A 23,309-nucleotide genomic window follows, 5' to 3' on the forward strand; every position below is an offset into this window, starting at 1 on the left:
GCGTGTGGAGGAGCGGAGATTCGAACCCGGTTCCCCAGATTACAAGTCCACCACTCTTAACCACTACACCACGCTGGCTGATTTACTGTGTTGCGAACTGATGCGTGTCTATAAAGTGTGTCACCAAGCTGAAAAGTTTGGAAAGCTCTGTCCTGTACAATTTTAAATGTGTTGTGGGAGGGGGGGATTATTGGTTTGTTTTTGTTCTTGCTTTTTATGCATTTTGTGGTTTTTTAAAAAAATACTGTATACAAATTTAAATAATAATAATAATAATAATAATAATAATAATAATAATAATAATAATAGAAATAATAACAATAACTCCCTCAGGAGGCAATGATGGCCACCGACTTGGATGACTTTCATAGAGGATTAGACAAATTGACAAAGAGGAAAGCCATCAATGGCTACATAGTTTTCTTTCGCTGTCAGAGACAGTGTGCCTCCGAGTTCCTGGGAATCACAGGTAAGGCAAACAGGGTTGCAGTTGGGTCCTGCTTGTGGGATTCCCAGGGGCCTTTGGTTGGCCACTCTGAGAACAAAAGCTGTACTAGGTGAGCCCCCTTTGGCCTGATCCAGCATGCGGGCTCCTCATATTCTTATGAGCACATGAACCTTTGCAGGTACAGGAAACACAGAGACCCAACATTCTAGGTATAATAGCTTTAGGGGCATTTGGTGCTATCTCTCCATTCCATCTGAATCAGGAGAGGCAGTTCAGGTACTGAACTGGTGTCCAGAGGCAGGGATGGGGGGCCAATAAACCAAACCAGAATCCTGGCAAGGCAGAGGTCATATGAGTCAGTGGTGCTGAGGTTCAGGAATCAGGGTGCTGTCCTGTTCTAGGTGAGGTGGCCCTCCACCCCCTCCCCCAAAGCAGGTGAGTAGTTTGGGAGTGCTTCACAATTCGAATCTGTGTCCGGAGGCACAGGTGACTTCGGTGGCAAGGAGGGCTGTGGATGGTTCACCAGCTATAGACATTCCTGGACTGAGAGGGCTTGGCCTCAGTGACCCATGCACTAATAACCTTTGGGATAGATTACTGCTATGCACTCTGCATGGGGCTGCCCTTGAAGATGGTCTGGAAGCTGCTGGTAGTGCAGAATGATCAACGGGATGGAGTGACTCCAAGAGAGGCTGCAGCATTTTGGGCTTCTGGGTTTAGTATGGTTTAGTTTAGGGACCCAGGGGCCCAGGTGGCACTGTGGGTTAAACCACTGAGCCTAGGGCTTGCTGATCAGAAGGTCGGCGGTTCGAATCCCTGCAACGGGGTGAGCTTCCGTTGCTCGGTCCCAGCTCCTGCCCACCTAGCAGTTTGAAAGCACATCAAAGTGCAAGTAGATAAATAGGGACCGCTCCGGCGGGAAGGTAAACGGCGTTTCTGTGCGCTGCTCTGGTTCGCCAGAAGCAGCTTTGTCATGCTGGCCACATGACCTGGAAGCTGTCTGCGGACAAACACTGGCTCCCTCGGCCTATAGAGCGAGATGAGCGCCGCAACCCCAGAGTCGGACACGACTGGGCCTGATGGTCAGGGGCCCCTTTACACCTTTACCTAGTTTAGGGGAAAGGCGGGTGGGAGGCGATGTGACAAAAGTTTATAGAATTATACATGGCATGCAGAAATTGGAAACCGGTCCGCATCGCGCACCTGATCTGGCACATGGAACCTTGCTTCCCCTAACCTCTCCGACGGAACAAAGAGCCAGTGATAGGATTATAGTCTGAAAGGGAGCTTAGATCCCATTTGCCCATCAAGGAGATGCTAACTCCAGACAGAAGAGGAGCTCAGAGGGCCCTTGTAAATGGAATTTAGATGTCAAGGAGAGGGTGTCCTTTGCCTGGCGACGGCGCCCGTGATAATTCTGCTTTAGAGGGTTGGCCGAGGCCCGTGATATTGGAGGCGACAGGAGAAATGAGCTTTCCCTGGGGTTGGGTCTGGGGAGGATGCAAAGATGCTGAGTGGGGTGGACTGCTCACAGCAGGGGGTGCCCGCTGCACCTCAGAGGAGGGCAAAGGAGCTGCAGAAGGAGGGCCACCCGCCCTGGCTGCGACTGAATATAGACCTGACATCAATCCATCCTGAAGCGAACACCCAGCCTCTCTGCAGCTTCCTGCATTACGGTTGCTGGGGGGAAATTGGATGTTGAGTTACCTGCAGGAAGGAAGTCAAGAGGAACACAAGATGCTGCCTTCTCCTGAGCCGGACCCAGTGATCCTCCTAGCTCCATAATGTCCGCACTGACTGGCAGCAGCTCCCCAGGATTTCACAGAGAGAGGCATTCCCATCCCTGCCTGGAGATTGAACTGGGAATGTATTGTGTTTGTTTGTTTGTTTGTTTGTTTGTTTCAAAATTATATCTTTCCTCCAAGGAGCTCAAAGCAACCCACTTAGTTCTTCTGCTCCCCATTTTATCCTCGCAACAACCCTGTGAGGTAGGTCTCCCAGGTCCTAGACCAACACTCTTAGCCACAAACCACACTGGCTTAATTTGCAAAGCCTCAACGTCAGCACACGAAAGCTCATACCAGGAACAAAGTTAGTTGGCCTCTAAGGTGCTACTGGACAATATTATTATTATTATTATTATTATTATTATTATTATTATTATTATTATTAAAGCTACGAACACGAGTCTGACCAAACTGCGGGAGGCAGTGGAAGACAGGAGTGCCTGTCGTGCTCTGGTCCATGGGGTCACGAAGAGTCGGACACGACTAAACGACTAAACAACAACTATTATTATTATTATTAATTTCAACAACAGAGATGCACCTAGGGTCCCTTCATTGCCCCCTTGGCAAGGAGCTGAATGGGAGCCGCACTTCTAAGTAAACCACTGGGCAACAGGAAGGGATCCTGCTGCAGTGGCCCATGCCAGGAAGCAGATTCCTCTGCTGGGGCACCCAGAGGAACCACTCAGAGCAGGGGAAGAGTAGCTCGGGGATTGGGCAGCTGGGTGGGCTCATAGCCACTCCAAGCCAGATTGGGGAGGCACAAGATTTGTGCCCCCCTGGGCCTGCCCTCTTGGCAGGGGCCAAGCTTGCCAACCCATAGGCACGCCCCCGCTGAACAACTTAGCCCAGGCATCCCCAAACTTCAGCCCTCCAGATGTTTTGGACTACAATTCCCATCATTCCTGACCACTGGTCCTGTTAGCTAGGCATCATGGGAGTTGTAGGCGAAAACATCTGGAGGGCCACAGTTTGGGGATGCCTAACTTAGCCAAACCCTCCAACATCTTATCTTGAGTCCCCAAACTGGGATGAAGTGTGGTGTAGTGGTTAAGAGCGGTAGACTCCTAATCTGGTGAACTGGGTTCGCGTCTCCGCTCCTCCACAAGCAGCTGCTGGGTGACCTTGGGCTAGTCACACTTCTCTGAAGTCTCTCAGCCCCACTCATTTCACAGAGTGTTTGTTGTGGGGGAGGAAGGGAAAGGAGAATGTTAGCCGCTTTGAGACTCCTTCGGGTAGTGATAAAGCGGGATATCAAATCCAAACTCTTCTTCTTCTTCTTCTTCCTTGGTGGGGCTAGAGAGTACTCTTGTCTGATACCCTGGGGAGCAGCTACCAGTCAGAGTAGGCAATATGGAGCTTGATGGACCAGTGGTCTGACTCAGTATAAGGCAGCTTCCTGTGTTTCTATTACGGAAAGGGCTATAACTCAGTGGCAGAGCCATGCATTTGTCTTTACAATCTATCTGCAAATACTGGAAAATGCATGGGTGACTTGAGAAGGGTCATAGCCAAGTGGCATCTCCAAGGAAGATCTCCTGGGAAGCTGCTGCTGGTCAGTGTAGAAAATATTGAGCCAGATGTCCAATGGCCTGACTGGGTATATACATTGTACCTTCTTACGTCCCTATCACCCTTGCTCTCAAAGGAAACAATTGGGGCATAAATGTGCCCATTCCTTTAGGCCAGGAAGCCTCAACATGACAGCATCCAGATATTTTGGACTCCACATCCCATGTGAGTCTTTGCTGTTAGAAATTTGGAAAACAACGAGTTAAGCACATTTTAAAATTATTTCCCAATGAAATCCATAGGATGTTAAATGTGTTTTTCAATGTTGCCTTAAATAAATTACATTTTATTAATAACTAGCTGACCCGGCCACGCGTTGCTGTGGTTCTTTCCTGTGATCCCACACACACCCTGTCCCGATCCATGACGTATCCTGCCCCTCCTCCCTCCACCCCGGCTCATCCCTGTGTTTCGGTAGGATACCCTTCCCTTTGTTGTCCCTGGGGAATGTTGGCCCCTCCCCCATGTATCTCCATACCTTGGCCCCCACCCTTGGAAAAGGAACTGTTAGCTTCTAGGTTCTATTTCCCAGCATGCACTTTTGTCTGAGCCTTCTGTTGTCCCTGGGGAGTGTTGGCCCCTCCCCCATGTATCTCCATACCTTGGCCCCCACCCTTGGAGAAATAACTGTTATGTTCTGGGTTCTATTTCCCAGTATTTACTTTTGTCTGAGCCCTCTGTTGTCCCCTCCCCCCTGTATCTCCATACATTGGCCCCTGTGCATGCATCGTGAACATTTCTATATATTTAGATTAAGGATCAGGGGTGATGATGTGCCCTGGGACGCAGAGAACTACTTTAAAAATCCCAAAGGGGGGGGGTAAAATAGTGAAGCCCCATAGCCCCGTAGCAACAGACAGGCCCAGACAGAAGGAGGGGGGGTCATATGGGCCACTTGGCGTGGGCCGCCGAATCTAAAGGGGGCCTCGGTCAGCATATTCACAATCAGTAAAATGAAAAAAAGTAACAAAAGGTTTAAAAACAGGGCCACATTATCTACCTGGACCGGACCCTGTAAGGGCCTGGCAACAGAAGGCGCGTTCTGAAGCACCCGAGTTGTTCAGTTCCATAAAAAAAAAACCAGGAAGTGGCAAGGGGAAGGTAGGGGATTGTAAATGCGGTGGGGTGTGTGCACTGCAAATATTTGAGGACTTAAACTGGGGAGAGAAAGTGAATGGTTGTTGTTGTTTTTAAAGAAGACACAGAGGCTTGCAATCAATTGTTTCTCCTAAAATAAGACATACCCATAAAATAAGCCATAGCAGGAATTCTAAGCATTTGTGCAATATAAGCCATACCCCAAAAATAAGACATAGTTATAGGCGCAGTTCTGGAGGGCCCCAAGGAAGAGGCAAGGCTGGATGCGTAATAAAAAATAAGACATCCCCTGAAAATAAGCCAATGTGGGTTTTTTTTAGGAATAATAAATATAAGACGGTGTCTTATTTTTGGAGAAACACGGTAAAACCTAGGTTAAAAGGGACACAACTGCCCTTACTTAAAATGGCCACCGGAGCCTCGCATGTGACAAAACGTCCACTAAATTATAAAGCGAAAACCCCTTGCTGTGCCCCCAAGTGCGTGTTAGGAGAAATGATGAACGACTGCCTAATGCTGCCAGGCGTTTATTAATGCAGCCGCCAGGAGAGGCTTTGGGCTTGGGGTGGAATGGCTGTTTTCGTGGTTGCATGGCCTCCTGTTTTACAGGATATCGTGGCAGAGGCGGGGTTTGTGGGTGTGGCGTGTTGTTGTGGCTAATCCCTGTGACTGCCCCCACGTGTCCCGATCCATGATCTATTCAGTTTGTCCCCCCCCCTCCATGACCGGTGTATCTCATGATGTTTTGAAGGATGGTATTTATTTTTGTCTTGTGGATTTTTTTTGGGGGGGGGGTAGTGTTGCTAAATGGTAAAGTAAAAACCCCTTGCCATGCAGGGGCCTACATAAATCAAAGGCCGTGCTGCGTTCTGTGCCACACCCCACACCCCCGCCCCAGGCAGGCCTCGACCTCCACTTGGCAATGTATAATGGCCGCCTTGGTGTGTTTCAGTTGCTTGGTTGATGATGTTGTCATTTGGTTAGTGGGTGTGGCTTAGGTTTCACAGGAAGGGAGGGGGTGTACTGTGGGAGGAATTCCACTTGAGGGCGCTGTTTGAGTTTGTGGAAAACCAGGTCTGTACCTGCGCAGGTGTGCGATTTGAGGGATTTTTGCCCCCAACAACTCGCAGGGAGTGGCCTGGATCGTTGTGTCAAAATTTCAGGACGATCGGTCAAGCGGTTACGGAGAAAAGTGGAACCTGGATTTTCACGATTTTTACATTTATATATATATAGATTATTCAAGATCATGGAAGAGCGGGCCATGACTGGCTACTAGCCACAATGGCTATGTTTTTCCTCCACAGCTGGAGGCAGAGATGCTTCTGAATACCAGTTCCTGGACACCGCGTGGAGGGGAGAGGGCTCTTGTGTTCGAATCCTGCTTGCATCTGGTTGGCCACACTGAGAAAAGGATGTTGGCTTAGATGGACCGCTGGCCTGATCCTGCAGGCTCTGTTGATGTTCTTAGGATGTAAAACAGTATTTAACAAATGCAGTGCTATTTTCCTCGAAAAAGAGGTTCTCTTATAATGGCAATGGCACCCACCTGAGATGAGCTGGAACGGAGTTCCAGTGAGTTCCAGCTGGAACGGAAAATCCCTGAACAAATGTATGGGGTTCCCCCTCCTTCTTAGGAAGACTTAAAGACCTCCAAAGGAGGAGACTCCACCACACTCCTTGGCAGCAAATCCCACTGTCGAACAGCTTTATGACGGAGAAAAACTTCACACTCCACTTTCTCCACGTCGTGTTCCTCCCCCACACCTCCTTTGCTCACTTCTTCTCTAACAGAAAAGTCACGTGGTACCCGGTGCAGAAAATTTCTTGTGTCCCCCCCCACACACATTGATTTATTTATTTATTTTGCCTGCAATAATGGGTTTGACTTTTTTGGGGGTGGGGGGAGCCAGAGCTGTTGAGCTTTTTTTTTTACGGAGCCAAAGTTGTTCAGCATTTCAACACCCGGAAGCCTCTGAACATGGCCCTAGGCTGGCGAAGTCTGTGAACACAGAATGTGACTATGGCGCCATCTTCTGGGGACAATGGTCTCTTCCGATCTCTGGCTAGTTTTTAAAATGAAAGCAGGCGGTGAATAAAAATAAATAAATGATACCATAGCCCGTTTTCCCCTGGGGGGAAAAATGCTGCAAAATCAAAATGGCAGCACCAGCATTTCAAAATCCGGATTTTGATCAGCTGCCGTTTTGGGGTTGCCAGACTGCACAGCAAGGCTATATTTCTAGAGGCCCTGAGGAGGAGGGTGGTCAACTCAACAGCTGTGCCTTGGTTTCATTTGATGGGTTCATCATTACTAAAGGCCTGGTTGCAGGGGCCAACGAAAGAGCTAGCAGCCCTAGAATTGCATCAGGATGCGTTTGAGAAGTGTCAAGAAGGGGGAAACAGACAAACCTCCTGCACTTTTAATGTTGTTGTTGTTTAGTCATTTGTTGTTGTTGTTTAGTCGTTTAGTCGTGTCCAACTCTTCGTGACCCCATGGACCAGAGCACGCCAGGCACTCCTGTCTTCCACTGCCTCCCGCAGTTTGGTCAGACTCATGTTGGTAGCTTCGAGAACACTGTCGAGTCGTTTAGTCATAGAATCATAGAATAGAATCATAGTCATAGAATCATAGAATGCTAGAGTTGGAAGAGACCACAAGGGCCATCCAGTCCAACCCCCTGCCAAGCAGGAAACACCATCAAAGCATTCTTGACATATGCCTGTCAAGCCTCTGCTTAAAGACCTCCAAAGAAGGAGACTCCACCACACTCCTTGGCAGCAAATTCCACTGTCGAACAGTTCTTACTGTGTCCAACTCTTCGTGACCCCATGGAATTTAATAGCTGCCATGAAAGGTACATTTGCCGCAATTCCCTCTTCTACGCAACTATTAAGAGTGCAGGAGGCCTTTGTCCTCTATGGCACCCAGCCAATGTAACCCATGTGGTTATTATCCTTGTTATGATTTAAGAGCAGGAGAACACATTGCAGAACCGATAGAGAGACGGCCTTTCAGCTGATACTCTGCAGCAACAACAAAAACTATTCTTCTTCTTGCTAGATTGAAAACAATTTCTAAATCTAAATTGTATTTTAATCTGCATTTTAACAAATTGTTTTTCTTTCTTTTACGTTTTTTGGTCATTTTATTGATGTCAGCCGCCCTGAGCCCAGCTCTCACTGGGGAGGGCGGGGTATAAATAAAAATTATTACAGTCATATCTCGGTTTAAGTACTCCGCGGACCCGTCTGGAACGGATTAATCCACTTTCCTTTACTTTCAATGGGAAAGTTCGCTTCAGGTTAAGTACGCTTCAGGTTATGTACAGACTTCCAGAACCAATTGTGTTTGTAAACCAAGGTACCACTGTATTATTATCATTATCATTATTAAAATTTTTTATTTATTATTATTATTATCATCAGGCAGGTGTATGTATTGTATTGTAGACACTCCTGGGCTTCGGGTTGTATTTCGGTAGGTGTCCTCTTACACTCCCTCCCCCCGACTTCATCTTCCAAATCTAGGCACCACTCCCCCCCCCCAAAAAAGAGAAACAGTCAGAAACATTGGCAATTCTCTGACTAAAATCTTTTATTAGAACAACACACAGGACCCCTTTTGGGCCTGGGAGGGCGGCTGTCTGCAGCGAAGGATTGCAATAAGTTGCCAACGACATGTTACGAAGTCACTAGGAATCTATTCTAAGCATCAGAAACATCATCAAGAAGCAGGATCAATGCTGATGGGAAAACAAGGCCGCAGGTGGCCCAGCCACCCAAGCCCGCTTTGGGAACAGAAACCACGAGGAGATCTGCGTCACCCTGCAACCTATCTCCTCTGCAAGAGCGTGACTGCGAGGCTAGCACCCATTCAATAAATTATGTTTAACGCAATGCTGGTACAACGTCACCATAACAGAGAAAAATCAGTTCTAAGGGGAAGGAAATCCTAGAAGGGAACAATTATTTATTTACAGACATCTCCTTTGTTGTTTTGCTTTGGGAGTTTTTTTTTTTTGCTGTTAACATTATTACATGGGGTTGTTTTCTTCCCACCATTCCTGATTTATCTCCACTCCTGGTTAAATGAATCAAAGCAGATAATTCAATAACTTATGATGAGAAACAATGGTAGAAGAAAGGAAACAATATCTCAACCCTCCACAGACAACTATCTCTAGAGAGCGCCACCAATCTGAAAGCAAAAGGAAGGGTCAGACCAGCATGCTGTCCATGCTACAGAGAGGATATTATGAACTTGAGGCATCATGGGGTATGTACATGACATTCGCCACATTTAGCAGCCGGTCCCGAGATGGGAACAGATTCCGATGGAAGGGTTTGTTAAGGTTTTCTAAAGCTGCCTCCTCGAAAATGGAATGTGGATGTTTGGCATGACCACAGACATCACGATCCCTATCATTTAATCGGGGGGCACTCCCCTGGAGACCCGAAATGCCACAAAACTTCCAGGCTCCAAGACAAGAGTGCTGCCCCTCTCCACTCTGAATTGAAGGATTGGGCTTCCACAAAATCCAGAGTTGCACCATTTAAATACAAGGTCTCTGTTGTGCTTCTTCTCTTGTTGGAACAACATCTCTGATGCTCTGGAGCTGTCCCAGGTCCTGACTTGTCACTTGCTGACAGCTACCAACCTCCTACCAACCTCCTGACCACATTGCCTGCTCTCAGGCGTAATCCAGACTAGTTTCCTTATAAGGCATTGCTCAAGCAAATGCTCAACAAATCCTTCTGCCCCCGGTGTAGGCATGTAAATATGCAACTGCCGAGGCCTTATCTGCACTCGCATTTTACTGGGTCACATGCACTGCACCCATCTCAAATTGCAGTTAGAGGCAGCTGCTAGGTGGGTCTTTCGGGAGCAGAGGTGGCTGAGTATTTCATTGCAACGTGGTTCCTTCCAGTTCGGCAGAAACATAATGACAGAGAGTCAGCCTGGGTTGACACTGCAACACAGTTAATCAAACAAGGCAAAGAGCAGATAATAATATTACGGTGATACAGAAGAAGTGCATTTGAATGGGTGAGGGTAATGCCGGTTGGCCTGGTTTCAAACCAGGAAGGTGGCAACCATGAGAGGTAGCCATGGCAATGGGAATATTTAATTTCCTGAGATTGTGAAAGGAAGGCATTGCTGCTCTCTTCTTTCTTCCCCTCTCCGTGTCTGTCATTGACCACAAAGGAATGCTAGATCTGCCTCGTAGTTGTTGTTGTTGTTTTAAAGGCAAACTCATCACTGTAGCTAATTTTGAAATGCTGCTATGCAAAATGGTTAGGCATCCTGACACACACGTGGACATGAGGCAAGATGGATGCTATGCGCCGGGATGTAGTCAGAGAAAACGGAAACATGGCGCATCAAGTTTGTTTGCAGAATCAAAAAGGACCCCACAAGCAGCCCCCCACCGAGCAAAAAAAGCCGCTGCCCATTTTGAGCGGGTTATCCAAAATTGACAGCTCCGTGCTGACGTGGTCAGGGAATCTCACATTGTGAGACGTGGTCAGGGAATCTCACAGCATCAGACTAGCCAAAGAGCTGGTTTCATCAGTTACCTACATGGCATGGAAGCCACCCATGGGTGCCTGCCTCTGATATCTGTAGGAAGCAATCAGTAAGTCCAGGACTAGAAAGCCCAGCATCAAGAGGGGTGCTATTCAAGGGAGGTCCAGTGGCAGATACCTGCCTCCGCCATGTTTCAGACCATGCATGAGTTTATTCTTAATTCATACCTGCACCTCTGGACTCCCAATGGTCTTCACACATATGCAATCCTGTTTGCTTGCTCAAAAGGAAGCCATGCATGTCCCACTGTGCTCAACAGGATTTACTTCAAGTTAAGTGTGTACAGGACTGCAGACTTGCCCCCCAAGCAACCCTATGCGATGCATGCTTACTCAGAAGGAAATTGCATCAAGATGTGCTTACTCCCATGCTAACATGCATGGGGTTGTAGCCACAGTGGCTGATGTCACAAACAATTAAATGGGCCTGCACACCAGGTCAGGATGTCAAAGGCACAAGCCTCTTTGCCTTAGAAATATAGCGAGATAGAGGAAGGAAGATGACTGTTTGGCTGGTGCGGATAATGTGGCGTTATTACGGCATGAAAATTAAACACAACAAGTTGGCTGGTTTACAAGGGAAACTTGAATATATCTAAGAGCCAGCCAGCCTTTTGAGCCTTGCTGTGAATATGGATCTCTCCCAGTCTGAAATCTCTCCCCCCACCATGACCAGTCTGGAGCCGAAGCTCTGCAAACTGGCTTAGCGCACCAATCATGTAAGAAGCCAGCCCATTGTTTCCAGTCAAAGGAGCGATAATCACCGCAGCGTGAGGAGCCGGCCCTAACATGAGGCGGCTGCCTCGGGCGGCAAATATTGAAGGGTGTCAAATGGAGGGAGCTCTGTTTATGTGCGTGTTATGCAACCTGTCTTGCACCTTCGGGGTTCAGTGGAGGATGTTGAAATAAGATTCAACGGTCTGTTGAGGTTTCGTACTTGGAATAGGACGGGGGGGTGACCTCTCACATTTTGCTTCAGTCCAAAGCAGCCAGAGGATATCAGGATAGCAAAGGACGATGTAAACAAATGAGAAACAGAAGTGGATTATGGGTGCTGCAGTCTCTAGCGTGCAACGGGCCCTTGTTGCACACTAGAGCAAATTGTGGGTGCCTCCTTCTACTTCAGGCATTTAGAGACAGATTGGTGACCCCCCCCCATTTACAGAGGTACAGGACAAATCTCTGGATAAACAGCCAATTAACTTGAGCCAGAAGATTGTCACATTCTGCTAAATACAATCCTCCCTCCATCCCAATCAGAAAAGAAATGGGATATTGGATATATTTGCTGAATGCGGGCAGGGGCCATTTCTGGGTGGCATCGGAATGTTGACATTTGAGTTTTGAAACACACTGAAAATGGAAATCTTTGAGGAAATGTTCTACCCCCACAAAGTGATAATTTACTCAGAACTCAAATACGAATGTCTGCCCATAGAATTCCAAATTTGAAAATGGTGCTGATTTCATATGCAGATTAAAGCATGGAGGAATCTTCCGTGGAGTGATCTAAATTGTACACCTCACCCTCACCTGTATCTGAGCTGTACCACTTCCGATGTGGGTACTGGGAGCAGCTCCCGTGGGGCGGCCCCCATCACACCTGGGCTGGTGAACCAGGCCTCAGTTGCTAGGCCCCAAAGGATGCCCTACTAAGATATCATCATTCATAACCAACATTATTGTTTTCCAGCATTGATTTGTTTATATCAGTGTTCTGCGCTTTGTGATGAACCGACTTGAGCATCCTCTGGATCAAAAACTGGGGTGCCTGATCTTTGAAAAAAAAAAAGAAGCTAAATACTGTAATGGGGCGGGGGGAGAGAGAAAAAAATCATGTGAGCAAACCTCTCTGCTTTGACTGGGGAAAAAAATAAGATAAATCCCATCTCCCAAGGCTTGATTCATCATCCTGCATGCCTTTTGTATGACGAGTAAGTGGTGATCCCAAGCTGATGTCTATGAGAAGGTATTTTTCAGCAAGAAAGCCCACGAGGACAGAGGAGGCAAAAGTCAACTGGACACTCTGCTAACCTTTCAAGGACCAGCCAACTCTTGCCCGCCCAGGGGCTTTGGGTGGGTGGGGGGTCTGGCTGATGTTATATGCACACCTCTCCATCCCTTACCTCCCAAGTCCCGGACTGCAGAATCGCGTCTATGCACTTCCGGACATGCGTAGATGCGACTTTTGAAGCCGGCGGCGGCCATTTTGGGTGCCCATAGAAGGACAAATCGGAAAGAAAAAAAATGGCCGCCGGCAGGAGAAAATAACGGGAGACGAAGTGATACGGGGGACCACCGGGAAAAGGTAAGTAAAAACGGGGGTTTCCCGGGGAAAACGGGGTACTTGGCAGCTATGCTCCATCCCTAGCAAGTGAAGCTCAGTTTTTCTTCTGGCTGGAGAATCCAGACGTTGGTTCAGCCACCGCGCCCTTGGGAATTTGATTCACACTTAGGGGTAAGGGGGAATCCCAAAATGAAAGAACTGAACCCCAAAGCTGATTCGAGAGAGTCGCATCTCAGGCTCTCTCCGGGAATGTTGTCGTCAGCCGAAAGAGCAAAATCAGCAAAGCAAATATACACGGGCACACACACAGAGAGAGAGAGCACACGTCGGGCTGGAAAGGCGGAGAGGGGTGGCCCTGGCGGGGTGCCCAAAGTCTGCTTGGTCCTTTCTCTTCTCTAGATTCCAACCCACTTTTTGTTTGTTTGCTAGTTTGTTTAAAAAATTTGGTTTTCCGCTGGCCTGGAGTTACCAGACGACCAGATATTCTCCTCCTTTTCTCCCATGAGGTCAATTCCTGAAGAAAACGAACGCAGGTCTCTCGGTGTGTCCTGAGAAAAAGCCGCCGGGCACCCCGTGACTCCTTACTGCATGGAGCCTCGTGTGTTGTAGAAGTCCGGGACCGGGAGGCCGGTGTGCAGCGTCACCTGCAAGCAAAGAGCACTTGGTACAAATACCCTCCAACGTTTCTCCAAAGAAAATAGGGACATCTCATTCCACATTGATAACGTTACTATTTATACCCCACACATCTTAATGGGTTGCCCCAGCCGCTCTGGGCAGCTCCCAACATATATAAAAACATTAAACATTTTTTTTAAAACTTCCCTATACAGGATTGCCTTCAGGCGGCTCGGGGGTTGGATAACTCAATGGGGAGGCAAACTAAGGCCCGGGAGCCGCATCCGGCCCAATCGCCGTCTCAATCCGGCCCACGGACAGTTCAGGAATCAGCGTGTTTTTACATGAGTAGAATGTGTCCTTTTATTTAAAATGCATCTCTGGGTTATTTGTGGGGCCTGCCTGGTGTTTTTACATGAGTAGAAAGTGTGCTTTTATTTAAAATGCACCTCGGGGTTATTTGTGGGGCATAGGAATTCATTCATTCCCCCCCCCCCCAAAAATATAGTCCACCTCCCCCCCCAGGTCTGAGGGACAGTGGACCAGCCCCTTGCTGACCCCTGGATAACTCCATACCCTCCAACAATTCTCCAATAAAAATAGGGAAATCCCTAAAAAGTGGGATATTCCCGGATCAAATCAGAAACCGGGACGGCATCTCTAAATCAGGGACGTCCCCAGAACATACGGACACTTGGCAGTTCTGAGTACAAGGTTCAACAAGAGGTGTCAGGGCCGGCCCTACGATGCGGCAAAGTGAGGCAGCAGCCTCAGGCGGTAGGTGCTGAGCTGCGGGGATTATGAGTGGTATGTTGGCATGCTGCATTCAACTGCAGTGGAAGACACTTCCCTTTCCCAGTACTGCAGTAAGATTCAACCACCAGTCCAGTGGGCTTCTGTCTGTGCCTTGGGGAAGGGCACCATCTTGTCTCTTGCCTCAGGTAGGAAAATGTCTTGAGCGGGTGGGGTGGGGGTGGCATTTTTAATCCCATCACAGCTGGCAGGATTTGATCTTCCCATGCTCAAAGAATCACCCCCCCCCTCTCTCTCTCTGTGTGTGTGTGTGTGTGTGTGTGTGTGTGTGTGAGAGAGAGAGAGAGAGAGAGAGAGAGAGAGAGAGAGAGAGAGAGAGAGAGTTCTGCTCCCCAGTAAAAATATGCAGCCGACCTTATCTCAAAGATTCTGTGTAGGCAACCATTTACTACTGATTCTACCTTTCAGTTCTTTTGGAACCCAGTCAAGCCTTGGTAGCTCACTTGGTAGAGCATGAGACTCTTAATCTCAAGGTTGTAGGTTCGAGCTCCGCGTTGGGCAAAAGATTCCTGCATTTCAGGGGGTTGAACTAGATGACCCCTGGGGCCCCTACTAACTCTACAATTCTATGATTCTAAGCAGGTGCATGCACAGAAATGTAGGCTCATAATCCAGCCCTGATTCATGTAAGAATATAAGAAGAGCCTGCTGGATGAGGCCAGCGGCCCATCTGGCCCAACATCCTGCTCTCACGGTGGCCAACTGGTATTCAGGAGCATGGCTGCCTCCGACCATGGGGGCAGAGTACGGCCTTCATGAACAGGAGTCATTGATCCCCTTCTCCTCCATGAATCTCTCCCTTTGGTTTCAGTGGGAAATGGCTGAGCCTGAACTTTTCCCAGGAAGTCACCAGGAGTTGAGGGGCAATTTTGGCAGGACCATGACTGCATATTTACGCAGCAAATGAACCCCCCACCCTCTTTACACCAGAGGCATCAACTCTAGGGGCCTAGCTCTTTCGGCCCTTCCAATAATTTTGGGGGGACTGCCCCTCCCAATGATCAGTGGGTGAAGGAGGCCCAGCGCCAGTTGGCGCCTTTGCCTTAGTCATTGTTGTGTATTTTCCCTAATTCTACACAAGAGCAGACAACGAGGGCTTGAGGAGAACGCTGCCATGTTTATGAGTAGCAAACTGATTCTGAATATTAAACCCAGCAACCTGAGAATTGCAGCTTGCTTTTCGTCAAAGCAAGTTTCTAGTCCTTGGCTTCTGTTATGTACTGAGCTGAATCCTAGAACAATAGGATTCAGAATCAGCAGTCTGATTGGTCCGCAGGAGCTACCCAATCCAACTCCAGGTGGAAGTGAATCCGCAACCTGATTGGCCTGCAGGAGCAGCCAATCAGGCAGCTGGCAGAAGTGAATCTGCAACCTGATTGGCCTGTAGGAGCAGCCAATCAGGCTGCAGGCAGAAGTCAATCCACAACCTGATTGGCCCACAGGTGTAGCCCTGAAGTAGCCAATCACGCAAGGCCCATTGTGTAAATAACGTATATAAGCAGATGGTTTTGGGGAAAGAGCCATTCTTCTCTTCTCCTTGATGACTATGAGCTGAATAAAGAGCATGAACTTCACTCTCGACTCCGAGTATATTTCAGCTTCCCTCCGGCTGTTTTGGACTGCAACTCCCGTCATGGCCAGCCAACGCAACTCTGGTTCCCCTGTTCTGATTCCTGCTCTTCCCACTCTCTGCCCTGCCCCTCTCCAGCCTCATCTCGAGATCCAATAAGCCTCCCAGAGGCCCAGACTCCTTCCCGCTCCTCCTTACTTGCACATTCCTGTTCAGACTGACAGCAGGGAAGAAGACACCTTCCAGGTTCTCAAAGGCCACTGGCCCCTGCTGGTCCTCATTGATGGAGAAGGTCAAGGTCCTCCTGGTTAGATCAAGCAAGATCCCGACCGTAGCCCCTTTGGTGATGCCCCCTTCAGTCCTGCAGAGAAAGAAAGCGCTCCTCATTAGCTCAGGGGGTTGGGCTAGATGACATTTGGGGTCCCTTCCAACCGTACAAGTCTATGGTTATCCTAACCCTCTTCTCTCTCTACACGCACACACAAAGTGCTTTTTCTTTTTTAAAAAAAGTTTAGGGGTACTCTCATTTTGACTCAATAAAATCACCATTTTATAGTTCAAATCAGGAAAAATAAATGCAGAAAATGAACAAAAGTATAAAGATTCACAAAATGTTTAGGGGTTTGTGTAACCCTGCATCCCCCCAGAAAAAAGCACTGTGTGTGTGTTTGTGTGTGCAAATTTTTATTAAATTTTCGGTTTAACCATTTAAAATACTCATTTTACATCCTTAAGATATCAATGACTTCCCTTCTTCTCTTTCCATGGTTCATTTTACATTTCATAAATCCCTGCACATTTTACAAAAACTAGACCATACAATATTCCATTATTGCATCCATCAAAACTTGTTTACACTGTTGAATTTATCTCAATGCTGCCAGCGTTTTCAGCTGTACAGAATTATTTCCCATATAAACACTGCACAATCTTCTCTAAATGTACGTTCTTCTTGTTCTCCTATATGTTAAGCCTGCGAGCTGCACATATTCTGTCAACTTAAGTTGCCATTCTTTTTTGGTTGGGACCTCGCTCGTTTTCCATTTTGGGGCTGACAAAACACAGGCCGCAGTAGTAGCATACATAAATAACCTTTTTTGACACCTGGGGATTTCAGTCTGAATTATCGTAACCCTCTTCTAAAACGATCCAAGTTGGTGGCCATCGCACTACCTCTTGTGGCAGGGAGTTCCATAGTCTAACTGCGTGCTTCCTTTTGTGCGTCCTGAACCTTCCAACGTTCAGAGGATGGGGGGGGGGGAGAGACAGAGGGAGCAAGAGATGCCCTGGGGCCACATACCTGTTGGTGTGTGAATTGTTATGCATGAACCAGCTCCGGTTGTTGTCCACGTACATGGCCCAGGCCTTGTCGTCTTTCCCCAACATGACGTCCTTGAGAACATCCATGCGGGCCACACCAAAGGCCGGGTCCGGGTGGTTGTCGTAGCGGTCGATGGACAGCTCCCAGTAGTGGAGCCCCTTGGAGAAGCCCGTTTTGCCCAACACCACCCGGTCGTCGTAGCTGTTGCAGGTGACGGTCAGGTTGTCGTTGGAGAAGATGACATCCGAGTGGGCCGTATTTGGGTCAAACGAAAACCAGGCCACTGCAATGGGAAGAGCAGTTACCTGTGTGAATGGGATGGCAGTCCCTGGACTGGGGTGGTGGTGGGGAAAGGCACAAAATGCATTCCATGCAGGCATGCAGGAGGAGGAGGAGAGTTGCAGGTTGGTCCAAGGCCATGATTCCACATGCTTTCTGGGACAGGGCCGGCCCAAGTCATTTTGCCGCCTGAAGCAGGGGCCAAGAAGTTACCACCACCCAGTCTCATTCCACGTACAAAAGCTCAGCAGACCGTTGTATCTTATTTCAACGTCCTCCACTGCACCCCGAGGGCTCTCCACTCAATGCTCATCCGTATGTGCCGCCTGCGGCACTTGCCTTACTCTGCCTCATGGCAGGGCCGGCCCTGTTCTGAGGACATATCCAAAGGGAGGCACAGAAATTCCTCTCTATGAATCCCTCCCTGTGTAAGTTATGCAAGCTGCGTAATTCCCCACCGCAGGTAGGGAGATAAATGGTTTAGTTTTTGTTGGAAGGGGACTTGCGGCAGAATGGAAACCATGTTGCATGTGACAAATATAGGGAAGAACGGGAAATGGGTGGAGCACGGGCTCATGGGGAAGAGCCAGGGGCTGATGCCCCTCCCCTGCACCCTCCGCCTGAAGGCAGGTGTCTCACTCTGTCTAAAGGCAGGGCTGCCCTGGGCCTGCAGACTTGGCTGCCTGATTTCCCTTGCCTTTGCCTGCTTTGCTCCCTGGCTATATAGGCTTTTCACTACATTTGCACATTGTCCCAATCAGGCGCGGTGCTAGGGCTTTTTGCGCCCTAAGCAAAACACCTTCTGGCGCCCCCCGGGCGCGCATGCGTCATGACGCACGCACGCACACACACCGCTGATGCCCCTTCATCCCCTCCATTGGCGGGAGGAGCGCAGGCCAAGAGGGGAGCTCGGCGCCCTCCCGCCTGTGGAGGGGACGCTTTGAGCTCCTCAGCAGCAGCGGCTGCAGCGAGCGAGTGGTGGTGGCGGCGGCAGCGCCCATAGCTGAAGGCTTCAGCTGCGGACACTGCCACCGCTTGCTCACTGCAGCCACTGGGGAGCTCACAGCGTCCCCTCCGTGGGCGGGAGGGTGCTGAGCTCTCCTTTTGGCTCACGCTCCTCCCGCCTGTGGAGGGGACGCTGGGGGCTCCTCGGCGAGTGAGTGGGCGGGCGGTGGCGGCGGCGCCCATAGCTGAAGGCTTCAGCTGCGGGCGCTTGCCGCCACTACCGCCGCCGCTCGCTCGCTGCGGCCGTCGCCGCTGGGGAGCTCTCGGCGTCCCCTCCATAGGCGGGAGGAGCGCAAGCGCGCTCCTTGGGAGGGCGGCGGTGGCGCGGCGGGGGTTTTGCGGGGCAGGCTCGGCAGCGCCCCCTCCATTTTCGCACCCTAGGCAGTGGCCTAGTCCGCCTAAATGGACGCACCGGGCCTGGTCCCAATGCAGAGGACAACAGAGGATGCCGTTGGGTTGCTGAGTTTTGCTGCGCCAACTGGGAACTCACAGAGCTTTGGGGTAGCGATCTGGGCATGTGCCAAATGCACGGCTTAGACTTGGTTACCGGAATTCCTACGGGCAAGACGTCGCCTAGAGGACAACACACGTGCCACAAAGTTTTCAAAGCACACACACAAACTGTTGCAGTCAGTCGGTAGGCTCCCTTGGCTCCATGCATCTCCTACCTGCTACCAGTTTTTTAATATCAACTGTCGTCGTTCCGAGCGAAAGGCATGGAGGGGAACAAATGAGAAGAGGCGTCGGCATTGATAGAGGACAAAAGCGCCAACAAAAGCAGGCTTCATTGCGGCTTCTGTTTGTAGCTTTGTCTCCTGGCTGCATATTTTGTATGCCCCCTCCCGGCCAAAGCTGGCACGTCAATTTGGCATTAGCAGAAACCTCGCACAGTTATACATAATGTGTACCGGAGACCACACAGCTTCTGCAGGCAGGGAAGGGCTCAAGGAAAGGCTACCAAATTCTGCAAGAGGCTGGCTTCCTTTAGCTCCTCCTGCCTTCCCATAACTTGGCTAAGAAACCAAGTAGAATTCCCCACCCAATTAAAAAAATAAAAGAAAGAAAAACCAGGTCTAAATTTTACTTCGTCAAAGGGTTGACTCCAAGCTAGGCTTATAAGACTGCTTCCATAGTGCCATAACTTGATCCATTCATCCCTTATGAGTTTCAGAGGCTCCAATGGACACCTTGAGCCAGGTGTGATGTGATGCTGAGAGTAAGTTTGCTCAGACCAGGGAGATCTGGATTCAAATCTCTGCTTAACTGTGATATATCCGGGCAGGGGACAGTCACATGCTCTAAGCCAGCCTTCCTCCAAAGGCATTCTAGCAGGCTCTGAGTATTTACCGGTACTTCTATTCTTATGAGCTGGTGGCTTCTCCCTCTAGCTGAAAAGAGCTGTTTCTCATTTCAGAATCGCTTCCTGGGCTGCGTCCCCTCTTCCCCCACCCCTCAAAGGTGTTACAAACAAGGTGGGGGGGGAAACAGACTGGACCAAACATAGTGTTAGTTTAAACATCAGGTGTACAGTGGTGCCTCGCTAGACGAAATTAATTCGTTCCACGGGTCTTCTCTTATAGCGAAAAATTCGTCTAGCGAATCCCATAGGAATGCATTGAATTTTTTTTTTGAATTTTCTTTTTGCCCATAGGAACACATTAATTGAATTTCAATGCATTCCAATGGAAACCGCGATTCGGTAGACAAATTTTTCGTAAAACGCATTTGTCTAGCGAGGCAAGCTCCGCTCGAAAAATCCTTTCGTTAAGCGGAAATTTCGTTAAGCAGGGCATTCGTTAAGCGAGGCACCACTGTATAGCTGGGGGTCTGTCCTTGTCACATACAAATGGGGGGGACTCAAGGGTTAAAAACAAGTGACCGAAACAAATGCCACCGAAATGTGGAAGGAAGTATATACTTGCCCAATTGGGAGAAAGGTCCTGACTGAGCCTCAAAACCTATAAAGACACACACTGCATTTCATACGTTGACACTGAGAAAGGGCAACCGGACTTGGGCAGCAGAAGCCACGCAGCTGGGGCACCCGCGGGCGTCAGCCACCGAAACGGATTTGCCAGATTCACTTACAAAGCGAGACGGCCACCATCAGAACCAGAGACATGGGCCTTCCACCAACCTGCGTCTCTCCAGGTCAATTGGACTCCCAACTCCCATCGGCCCCAATCGTGCTGGCAGGGGCTGATGGGAGTTGGAGTCAAAGCTCCTGGAACCCAGAGACCTGGCACCCCTGAAGTGGATTGAGAGCAGCGGATTCAAGGCAAGCAACAAGTGGCACTTTGACCATACACAGCGCAGAGTCAGTGGAACTCCCTGCCTTGGCTTTTAGACCACCCAGTGGAGAGGTCTACCATCAACCATTAGCCATGCAACTAGAGCAGGCTTCCTCAACCTCGGCCTTCCAGATGTTTTTTGGCCTACAACTGCCATGATCCCTAGCTAGCAGGACCAGTGGTCAGGGATGATGGGAATTGTAGCCTCAAAACATCTGGAGGGCCGGGGTTGAGGAAGCCTGGACTAGAGGTTCCAGCTTCAGGGGTACCGGTTGCCCCAGGTGGTAAAGGGAAGGTGCCAAAGGAGGGCTGTGGCTGGTGCTTGGAAAGGTTAGGTCTAGGTGGAAATGTAGTCTTACCCTAGAGGGCTCTTATCATCTTCTCAGTATTTAGCTGTGATTCCTGCATTGGAGGGGGCTGGACTGGATGACCCTTAGGGTCCCCTCCAACTCTACAATTCTATGATAGTGATGATAAATAATAATAATAATAATAATAAATACTTATATTCTGCCTTTTCTCCCGAAGGAGTCCAGGGCAGCAAGCAAGTCAATAGTGGAAGTCAATTACAACTTCTAAAAACAGTTTAAAAACAACCTTGTAAAAACAGTAAAAGAATCGCCCTCATTTCTCCTTCTCCATCACTGTTCTTTTTCGTGTGTGTGTTGGCAAAGACTTGAAAATCACAGGGCCAGTATTAATGGATGAAAAAATAAAAATAAGGGTGCCTAATTGAGTTTGCATAAATCGGAGAATGAATTGGTGGGGGTGGAATTTGAGCATCAATGGAAGAAATGCCCATAGCTGCCAAGTCTCCCGTATTCCCCGGGAAACCCCCGTTTTTCCAGCTGCCCCCAGCAGAAAAAAAAAACATATTTTTTTTTGTTTTCCCCCGGTTTATTCTGGCGCAGTGGCCATTTTGGAACTGGGCAGAGCATGCTCAGAAGCGACTTTTGATGCTGCTTTGCCCAGTTTCAAAATGGCTGCAGCGCGACTTCTGGTCTGCTACTTTCGGTCCAGTCCCTTATTTCTCAGGCCGGAACTTGGCAGGTATGGAAATGCCTATAACCCTGATTATGTGGAATTTAGCAAAAGCCTTTTAAATGAATCTGGACTCGTACCAACTTAGGGAATTGTGACCTTAATTATTATTATTTTGGCAATTTCCCATTGTGCAATGTCTTCTAAGAGAAGCAAAAGGTGTCACTTTTAGGGATGAGGAGACCTGAGCTCCAACCATCTAAGGATAGGTGAATCTGTGAATTTCACACCCTCTCTGTTTCCTCTTTCCCCACTCTCAAGTTCTCCACATTTCCACACCAGTTTGTGAATTTTAAAGAAAGATATTCTCACGAAAATTCGCCAACATAATACACACTTGTTTTGTACGCAACATTGCTTCACTTGCACATTTTTGCAAAGCAATTCCTCCCAATAGAATGCGTTTTTTATATGTTATCTCCACAAATCTATCAATTTCCCTTTAAGAGATTCATTTTTGCACAAACTGCTTGGCTGGAGAACTGCGCTGCAAAGTTTGGAGAACGGCAAATCTCAAACGATGGCGACGTTTCGGTTTGCTCGTTATTTCAGAAAGCGTAAACTGTGCAGGTTTGCTTTTTAAAAGAGAACCGAATCCAGTTTATCCCCGCCCCCACATCCCTACCCCCACCCCACAAATCCGCCCCCCCTCCCAACACCACACGCCCAGCTTGAGACCGATTGACTCCAAAGATACAAACTCCAGGAACGGACAAGGAAGCAGGAAGCACCACCAACTCTTGGAACACGGGACACAAGATCAGAAACGTTTGGGGATGGAGTATGTCGAAAGCCAGTCGCACAAAAGCAGTGGGATGGGGTAACCCATAAAAGCACGATGGGGGAAAATATAATGAAGCTGGGATTGTGGGCCCAGCCCCTCGGTGTAGCCCAGCAGCTGAAAGACTGTGCCATTCCTCATTCCAAATTATGGGGTGGTCAGAAAGAAAGAAATTTATGTCAGGGCCATTCTCCTGGAGCTTACGCCGGTGTCAGGCAGATGCCGATGGGGGTTACACCAGCGTAAGCTTGTAGCAACGGGAGAATCCTTTTAAAAAAAAACAAAAAACAACCCAAACTGAAAAGGTTGGTTCTTGGAAAGGTGGGAGGGGGAGGGTGGGCGGTGGCTGCGGAGAGAGGCATGAGGCCTTGGCACCGGAATTCCGGCATATCCCGCTTGGCGCAGGAAAATGCATGTGAAGACCCACTATCACACCCAAGGCTCAGGATAACTTTCTAGAACCTTCCTTCTCACTGGTTGCTCTCTTGCTGAAGGCATCACAGTGGAAATCACCTTGCCCTTTACATGCCCACTTGACCGCTTCAATCTGCGGAACTGGCACTTTTGCAGACGCCATGTAAGACCCGTTCTGCGCTTGCAAGAACTGGATCTATTTGTGTGGTGGTGCCTACACTTCGGAACTCTTTCTGGTGCCTGCTGAAAATGTTTCTGTCCAGACAAGCCTGCCCAGATGTTTAGATAGCTGATGCAAGCCTTAACCTGCTTTTAGGTAACGGGACCCCTGACCGTTAGATCCAGTCGTGACCGAATCTGGGGTTGCGGCGCTCATCTCGCATTATTGGCCGAGG

General features: G+C 48.9%; 1 protein-coding gene across 24 annotated transcripts in view; it reads right to left on the reverse strand.

The window, feature by feature from the left end:
* Positions 1–13,207: 13,207 nt before the first annotated feature.
* The window catches only part of TRIM9 (tripartite motif containing 9), a 67,365-nt gene continuing 57,263 nt past the window's right edge, over positions 13,208–23,309 (reverse strand). For 8 of the 24 annotated variants that reach the window (XM_060277173.1, XM_060276966.1, XM_060277073.1 and 5 more), the window contains 3 exons: positions 17,083–17,386; positions 15,981–16,143; positions 13,208–13,425 (listed from right to left, as the gene is read on the reverse strand). In XM_060277173.1, the coding sequence (XP_060133156.1) occupies positions 13,363–13,425; positions 15,981–16,143; positions 17,083–17,386 (530 nt within the window). In that variant the 3' untranslated portion in view covers positions 13,208–13,362. Of the gene's footprint in view, positions 13,426–15,980; positions 16,144–17,082; positions 17,387–19,055; positions 19,080–20,309; positions 20,346–23,309 lie in introns of all 24 variants that reach the window. The other 16 variants (XM_060276992.1, XM_060276599.1, XM_060276839.1 and 13 more) reach the window with 5 other exon arrangements.

The sequence above is a fragment of the Zootoca vivipara genome, chromosome 1, assembly GCF_963506605.1.
Source record: "Zootoca vivipara chromosome 1, rZooViv1.1, whole genome shotgun sequence".
NCBI lineage: Eukaryota > Metazoa > Chordata > Lepidosauria > Squamata > Lacertidae > Zootoca > Zootoca vivipara.